The sequence below is a fragment of the Taeniopygia guttata genome, chromosome 3, assembly GCF_048771995.1.
Source record: "Taeniopygia guttata chromosome 3, bTaeGut7.mat, whole genome shotgun sequence".
Taxonomy (NCBI): domain Eukaryota; kingdom Metazoa; phylum Chordata; class Aves; order Passeriformes; family Estrildidae; genus Taeniopygia; species Taeniopygia guttata.
Window position 1 is genome coordinate 58019841 of NC_133027.1, and position 8602 is coordinate 58028442.

Genomic DNA, 8602 nt, shown 5'->3' on the forward strand with positions numbered 1-8602 from the left:
TCCAGTTATTCATTGTGTGAGGCGCCTTTATTTTTTCTGCTTTTCCAAACTGGTTGATATAAAACAGAGGGGCCACACAGAGAATATATATTCTCCAAAGAAGAGATAAATACTACATACGTGGCTGGGACAGCAAATATTGGGACTGACTTTCTCATAGACTCCTTGAATACCTAAACCTACAGGAATGCTGACATTTTTGGGGATAAGGCCGCCCCGCCCTTCCTAATTAGGGCAAAAGCCCTCTGTGAGTTGTCAACATTGCTGTGTTGCCAGATACTCCTATGTGTCAAGTACCGAATTATCCAAGGACCCAGAGACATCTCAGTGTCAGTGAAAATTATGCAACATATACTTTGAAAACAAATTCTGAAGTTTAATAGCAGATTAATTAGGCCATTTAACACATACTTAAATGTCTTGCTAGATTGAAGTTATGCTGTATATACTCGGCTATGTATGGGGACTTACTGTCATATGTGGATTTCTTCCTCTGTTTCCCCCAGGGAGCAGCTCTTTTGCGCACTTAAGCGAGCTGGAAACAGTTGAAATTAAATCCCAGTATGTAATGTGAATCCTGTGTTTAGTGGGTTTGACTTTTAAAAATGTGAACGCACACAGGCCCTGATGACTTCAATAGCATTTATGGGTGCTCGGTGCTTTTATAAATGTCACACTATTTATAACATATTTCTGTGTCCTTTTTTTATATTCTCTGTTGGCCTATCTGTTTTTCATTGTGGTATCTTTGATTGGTATAGTCACATCAGGATGTAGCATGTGTTTGAATAATTAAGAAAATACAAATTAAAAAAAAAACCCAAAAAACAAAAAGTAATCTTTATTCTAGTCCATGTTTTTCCGCTGCTCAGCCACCAAAGATAACAATACTATTTCACCTCTGCTTTTTACATTCTATGGAAAATGCTTTTAGTTTTGCAGTGATTTATTAAACGTTCCACATCCATTATTTGCCCCTAGAGTTTCCCCCCTAAGCTTTAGAAAATTGTTTCAGCTATATCCAAACTCATGCCAACTTCCTGGCTTCTTGGCCGCAATCCATCAGTGAGAGCTCTGCTAAGAACCACTTTGAGGCTCTCCTTGAACCTGTTCTTCTTGCTGCTTCCTACAAAGAAGTAAACCAGGGGGTTGATGCTACTGTTAACAGTGGAGAGAACAATGGTGACATGGTTCTGCTGGCTGAGCAACGATGACCAGTGGTGGTAATTCAGAAGATACAACAGCCTCATGGGCATGGCAAAGATGAGGAAGACAATGACTGTAACCACAATGATGATGTAGAGCTTTGACGAATGGGGTCTCAGAGAGTTACGGTGAATCCTGATAACCAAGATCAGGCTGGACAGAATCATTAGAGGAATGAAGATCATGAAAGTCAGGATCCATGTGAAGATGAGCAGAGCTTGGCAATGGTTGCCGTCGTCGAATTGCTCCTTGGTTGAATCATCTTTGCATGCTAAATATTCGGCCACTGTCATGAAAAAAGACAGAGTCCACAGAATCGCACACACAATTGCCGATTGGTGCTGTGACCGGTGGCATCGGTACCAGATGGGGTAAACAATAGACAGACACCTCTCAATACTGATGGCTGTCAGGAGATATAGACCAGTATTATAGCCAAGAAGGAAGACAATAGATAGTGTGGTGGTTACATAATAGTAAAAACCATATGCGAATCCAAAGCCAGCAATGTACTCAATTGACAGAATAAAAGTACAAAGCAGTAAGGAGATATCAGCAATGGACAAGTGTGTGATGTACGCAGTGAATGGGTTTCTTTTGATCTGGAAGCAGAGGCACCAGAGGACAATTCCATTTTCACAAAAACCCAGGAAGGAGATGATCATAATTACCCAAAGTGGGGTCAATATCTCCCAGACCCTTTCCTGTGTAGAAATGTTTCTGTGCATTGAGATGTTCTCTGTGCCTTCGCTGGGATGAAACGTTATGTTTGACTCATCCATGGGGAAAGCTCAAGTTTGGATAGCACAGCTCTTCCTTCTGTAAATATGTATAAAAATATACTGTGAGCATTGTGTGCTCCTCCCCTCCCCCTTTTCCTTCTGTTTTTGTGGACCCTCAATTTCTGGTAATACATGAAGGCCTTGGAAAAAGGAATACCAGCTTTGATATACTGATGCTAGCTAAAATCCAATTGGAATTGCTCTTGGCAATGTTAGAGATCACTGAGCCCATCATGCTAGCAGAAATCCTGACCTGCCTTCTCTGAGGGGCTCTGCCTGTTAGTGCTAAATCACAGGTAAAGAGATTCTCTTAAAGAGCTCTTGGACAAGCAATGTTCCCATCATATTGCACAGTTTCATTATATAGTCATGACAAATGGCATTGGTAGCTCTTGTTAGAGCCCTAGATTGTTCCCAGAGAGGTCTCTTCAGTTCCTATTGAAGTTAATGGCATTAATTTTAAGTTAAACTTATGTATTTCAAGTGAACTTGGCTCATAGGTTTTTTTGGTTTTAAAAAAAAACATTGATACCAACATCCGTTTTCCAGAAAGGGATTTAATTAAGTAAAAATAATTTGTAGTTATTCAGCATTGTATTTCCTCCAAGTACAGAGGTGGAGGAAAGGCAAAATGGCACTGTATTGAGAAAGCAATTTCTTACCTGCTTTAAGTGCCATTTATCACAGTATAACATAATTTAAACATGTTCACACACTTTAAACACTTAACATGATTGCAGATATCTTGCAAACATTATAAATCTAACCCATCACAAGGAGATGTTGTTCGTCACATCGTGTTCATCATCATCATCATCACCACAATCTGTTCAGGTCCCCTGCCATTGTTATAACAGTTTTAACTGTTGCTTTGCTGAGTTATGGGGTAATGTCTCCTTTTGTAAGTCTTCTATTATCTCAAAACAAAGAGTTGGTAGCATTGGCTTCTGCTGATTTTCACATAAATATTTCACACACCATTCCCTGTTAACTTCCCAGCTGCCCTGTGATGATACACAGTCACATTCAGGACACTTTTGGATTAACTGATGTTAACAGGGACTAACTGTTGACAATAAGCTTACCTAGCTGACTTGATTAATCCATATAAGTTACCTTGTTCATTAACATGAAAATTTACCTGTACAGTCAAGTAGTTAAGAACATCAAATGCAAGGTAAAGAAGTTTTACTGGGGCAACTTCTTCAATGATTATTTAAAGAGAGCCATTCACCCCAGTCATAGTATTTCTCTCATGAGCCTTGCATTTCCTGGTTTTAAAACAGCTCCTTAAGACAGGATATCACAGCCTAAGAATGAGCATTCTGTAAACAGCCTGGGAAGCCTCAGGCCTTGCTGGCATTTAAACCTGTGCAAAAAACAATAATGATGTTCTTGACCATGCCACCACCTGAGACAGTTGAAGGCAACAAACAACATAGCTGGAGATGTGTAGAGGAGAGTGAATGCAACAAGTAAATGCAATGACCAGAATGAGTGGCAAGCCTCCCAAAAGCAGTGCTCTGCAAAAACGGCAGAGGGAAGGTGCTCAAGGAGCATGCTTCTGGAAGTACAGGAAAGGTTCACAGAAAAAAAGGAGAGGAGAAGCTATTTTCTTAAAGACTTAAAACAAATAGGAAAGGAAAAAGAGAATTAAAAGACTCAAGTATGGAAAAGCGACAGAGTATGAATATATTCAAGCAAGTTCTTAATTTGTATCACTGTAGGAAAGGAGTTTTCTCTCTGGAGAGTAAAATAAATAGGAAAAAAATTCTCGACTTACTAAGGTCATTCCCTCATGACAGCATTCAGAGATGAGGATGGAAAGAATCCTCTTCTTCCAGATACATCCATGGTTTGTTCAGATTTCCCTGAGGCTGTTGAAGAACTTTCTTGAAGAAGCAGAAGTTTACCTTCTCCAACCATTTGCCTTTGGTAAGAAAGGGAGCAAACAGTGACTCTGACCATGACTCAAAAAGAAGTGTGCAGTCCTCCCATTGCTCCAAAGGTCTGAGGCATGCCAAATAAAGGGTCCCAGGCTCATCATCTGAGGCTTAGCTTCAAATGGCATCACTCAGTAGTTGGCAACTCATCTAGCTGAAAGCCTGGGATTTAACTCTTGTGGGAACTGAAGGGCAGTATATGGAAAGTTGTCCTGAGCTGCTACAGTACCAAGAAACCTAGTTTAAACAAACAAACATGAAGGGAGTAGAAAATCTATTTGGGGATGTTAAGATCCAAAGAAAAAAATCTCATGTGCCACCACATGCCATGTAAAAAAAAAGTAAATTTGCAATTTTGTTGCAAAGGGAAGGGAAGGGAAGGGAAGGGAAGGGAAGGGAAGGGAAGGGAAGGGAAGGGAAGGGAAGGGAAGGGAAGGGAAGGGAAGGGAAGGGAAGGGAAGGGAAGGGAAGGGAAGGGAAGGGAAGGGAAGGGAAGGGAAGGGAAGGGAAGGGAAGGGAAGGGAAGGGAAGGGAAGGGAAGGGAAGGGAAGGGAAGGGAAGGGAAGGGAAGGGAAGGGAAGGGAAGGGAAGGGAAGGGAAGGGAAGGGAAGGGAAGGGAAGGGAAGGGAAGGGAAGGGAAGGGAAGGGAAGGGAAGGGAAGGGAAGGGAAGGGAAGGGAAGGGAAGGTCACAGAGGAAAGAAATAGCCCATTTTGTTAGTCTCATACATCCATTCCTCTAGGTAAAATCTATATCTTGAGATTATGCTACCCAAAAAAAAAAAAATCAGACAAAAAACCCAACCAATCACAAAAATATTTTCAAGAGATTTAAACAGTCTCCCTTGAAAAGTTTGAACAAAACTAGGAGCTTGAAAAGTCTCCTGAGGATGCTCCCTGCTTTTGTCCCAAGTATTAGGTTGTTTTTATATTCAGATATTAGCAGAACAGGCATTCTTAGCCAAATAAGGATAGAGTTTGCTTGGTCTACTCCTTTAAATGTTTCACTAAATCTACCAAATCCCCAAACGGGAAGAACAACTAACTAATGTGATAAATAAATGACCCCAAATGGAGGGTCAGAATAAAGTTAGGAAAGGAACAGAGTGAAATAAAACAACTTCTAACAGTTTTTTGTTGACTCAAGTTGTAATCTACCTTACATTCAACACCTATGGGACCAAAAATTTCAAGCTACCTCTGAAAAAGGAAAAAACCTGCTTCTTTCGCCAAAAAGGAAATATGCATGCAATAAATGAGGGAGTCATTATAGGAATATGTTAACATGTCAAGATTGACCAGGTACATGTTTTGCAGCCCACTGCTATCCAAAGTTGGAAATGCCCTGCCTTCCCAGTCTCCAAGAGGCAGTTGGTTTGCATAACCTCCCTCAGGCACACGAGTGAAATCTGGTCTTGAGGGGAATGGGTCACAAACACACCTTATCCTTGGTGATTTTGGGAGTAAGAGGAAGTCTGAATAGCAGTCTTTATATCAGATGCTGCCAAGAGTTGGAGCAGCTGTTTCTGAATCAGTTTAAGCATTCAGGTGTGAGCAAGGGCGCTACAATAGCACAATGTAGAACTTGAACTGATCTTGGGACTATAAATTAGTAGTGACAGTAAAGACATGATGGGCAATATGGAAACTCTTTTAATTTTGATCTAAACTGAATATACAGCAAGATGTCATATGAATGATAATTTATCCTAAAATCTTTCTCTCTGACACTGACTTGATGCGACAGAGCAGCTGTGCAGTGCATGCAAACTGAATTGACTAACATTTGCAAGTATCCTATATGCAGGAAGCTAGTAGTATTACCTTTTATCATTTTTCTTAGAGTCTTTGTATAATTTCATGTTCTCCCCTCTCCAATTTCTTGGAAGCAGAAGGCAACTTGTAAAGAACTTCCAATTCATTCATTAAACACAACACAACAACCTAGGATTTATAAACCAGATTAGAGAATTTTATGTGATTGGTACAGGTGCCAGTGTATTAAAAAGGCTCTGTGTAGCCAGGACTCAGGTCTCCCACTTTATGCTTGTATGAGCCAGAACCAAAACCCCTCAGAGATGAGCTTTGGTAGCACTTTCAGGAAGTGCAGTTTTTCCTGATGGTCATTCAGTGATTACCACCTTCTAGCTGAAACTCATTCCTTAATTATTCAGCTCTAACAAAGGTTAGGAGTTAGGCTTATGTTTCAGACTGTGGATTGAAGATCTGGGTGCAAACCACTAACAGAGGGGGCAGACTGAAAAAGAGGGGTTGTAAGAGGGTCAAAAACTAAACGGGAGGCTTTAGGGTGCAAACAGAGGACTATGGGACACACTGAGGACAAGCTGGAGAGGGACATTCTGCAAGGGCATATAGTGATAGGACAAAGGGAAATAGCTTTGTACTGAAAGAGAGTGGGTTTAGATCAGATATTAGGAAAACATTCTTTACTGTGAGGGTGGTGAGGTACTGGAATGGGTTTTCCAGAGAAGCTGTGGATGCCCCATGGCTGGAAGTGTTCCAGACCAAGTTGGCTGGGGCTTTGAGCAACCTGATTTACTGGAAGTTGCCCCTCCCCATGGCAGGGAGATTGGAAATGGATGGTCTTTAAGGTCCCTTCCCACACAACCCATTCTGTGACTCTACAAAATGCATGGATCCTAAGAGTTTTAAGACCCCTTAAGTCTCACAGAGACTGGAAGAATCATGATGACTTATGGATACTCCTCAGTAGGTGATGTGAGAGTGTCATTAAAGTAGGAGTTAGGTGTGGGGTAAACTTAAGAATTAAGGTTACCCTAAGCCAAAATTCAGCATAGAACTTGCTGGATATCTTTTTATCCTACTTGTACCAGCCATGATCCTAGCATATACCAGCTCCCTAGAGGGTGGTAATTAATGGATTGTGTTTTATAGGCAACAGGTGTGAAAGCTGGCTTTAGTGCTGCTTTCTGCAAAACAAGGTGAAAATATGTGTTACCATCAAGTTTTGAAGCCAACACAGGTCATCTGTTAATAGGTAAAAGTAAGGTTATGGTAGGAGTTAAAATTCTAGAAAACATAAGACAAAGACAACTAAGTTCAGAACTGGTGTAAGGCTGAAGACTCCTTGGTGGCTGCTCAGTTGCTGAAAGGTCAATTGTAGAATCCTATTAGTGGCAATCATAGGATTGTGTTTTCATGAGAACAGTATGGAATAGCAGGCTCTAAATCAAGGATTCCTGCTTAATCCTGTAATCCTACTGAGAAATTTTGACAGCTAAAGTTAGTAGAGGTGAATTAATCCTATTATTTTGTGGGTGGTTAAGACCCACCACATTATGCTTATGAAAGTGGATTTAGGGCTGAAAGCCAAGTGTACTGTGGGAAACAGGGAAGAACCTTACCTGAATAAAGAATAAAGCACATAGTGAGAGGGCGGTTTATAGTTGGTGTTGGGAGCATACAGGTTCCTGAAATCGTTTGGCAAGGCTGTTTTCAGATTACTTTTCTATTCTTTGTCAAAGATATTTTTGAATGATTTGTGAATTTTAGGTTCTGCTCTGAAAATGCTGATGAGAAAAGGGTAATTAAAAGCAGAAAAAAAGTTAGGGCCAGGTGAGCCCCAGGCGGGCGTGCAGATCTCTGGAAGCAAAGTGAGGTGTCTGGCCCATTACTCTGGTGGTGTCCAGCCCAGGCTGGTGGAAGGTTAGAGGACTTGTTTCCATGTTAACTTTGTGGGTTGACTGTCTCGTGAGCAAGGGAGGATTTGGAGATGTTCTTGCTCCTGAGTTGAGCTGCACCTTCTTTTTTCTGACCTGCACGGCTCTGGGTGGCAAGCCACGGCTCAGCACCCAGGGGTGATGCCAGCAGCAGCCTCGGGGTGGGGCATGTGCGGCTCACCGACGTGACTGCTGAAGTGTGGGGGGACACAGCTGGCTCCACGCCCCACAAGCAGAAAGGAAATCAGCCAATTTGGCTATAGAAGCTGTACAGACCTATTCACACAATAGCAGATGTCTGTGTTTACCCAGCTGCCTGGCAGCACACATGGCGTTCTGGATCTGAGCTCGCACCTCTGTGTCACATCACAGGTGGTGAGAAAGCAGCCAGGGTAAATTGCAGGGAGTTTCCCAAATTGGAGAAAATATCATCAGCAAGTGAGGAGCTCTTGGTGTTGCTGTGAGCTGGGGAAAACGTAATACAAAATAACAAGTTTTCCTGATGCCCATCTTTATCTCCTCCGTTCTTGGGTTTCAGAGGCTCCCCAACAGTCTGCAGACCAACCTTCAGCCATAACATGAATAGCAGGTGGTTGTTCTTACCTTGAAGACAGGGTAAGAACAAGGGTAGATTTCCCCAGTGGAAATCAACCCTTGCTAAAGTCATTCTGAGTCTTATTTCCCCCTTGGTTTGGTCAGTGATGCCACAAATACTTGCACCAAACCCAAGGTCATCACACATCAAAGAGAAGATACACTGCACTTGTCTGCTGGCAGCCCCAACAGCAGCCAAGCATTAGGGCCACCACTGCTATGCAGTGTAAGAATACAGGAAACAGCATTTTCTCTCTACATTTTCAATTTTTATATGTAAAATAATGCAGGAAACCACTGGGGAGACAACAGGGTAAGAATGGCAGTAATAACCTGGCGTATATGATTAGAATAGGCAGCTTAAACCACTTTAGCTTT

The 8602-nt window shown here is 41.8% G+C and overlaps 1 protein-coding gene across 1 annotated transcript; it reads right to left on the bottom strand.

Moving 5' to 3' along the window:
• Positions 1 to 825: 825 nt before the first annotated feature.
• On the bottom strand, positions 826 to 4142 carry MAS1 (MAS1 proto-oncogene, G protein-coupled receptor). The gene is made up of 2 exons (XM_002188998.7): positions 3772 to 4142; positions 826 to 2025 (listed from the first exon to the last, which is right to left on the bottom strand). Exon 2 carries the CDS (start codon positions 1986 to 1988, stop codon positions 999 to 1001), a length of 990 nt encoding a protein of 329 aa, XP_002189034.6. The 5' UTR covers positions 1989 to 2025; positions 3772 to 4142; the 3' UTR covers positions 826 to 998.
• Positions 4143 to 8602: the final 4460 nt, after the last annotated feature.

What these genes read in the sequence shown, in the direction of transcription:
- MAS1 (XM_002188998.7), bottom strand. Translation starts at nt 1,988, where the DNA reads ATGGATGAGTCAAACATAACGTTTCATCCCAGCGAAGGCACAGAGAAC.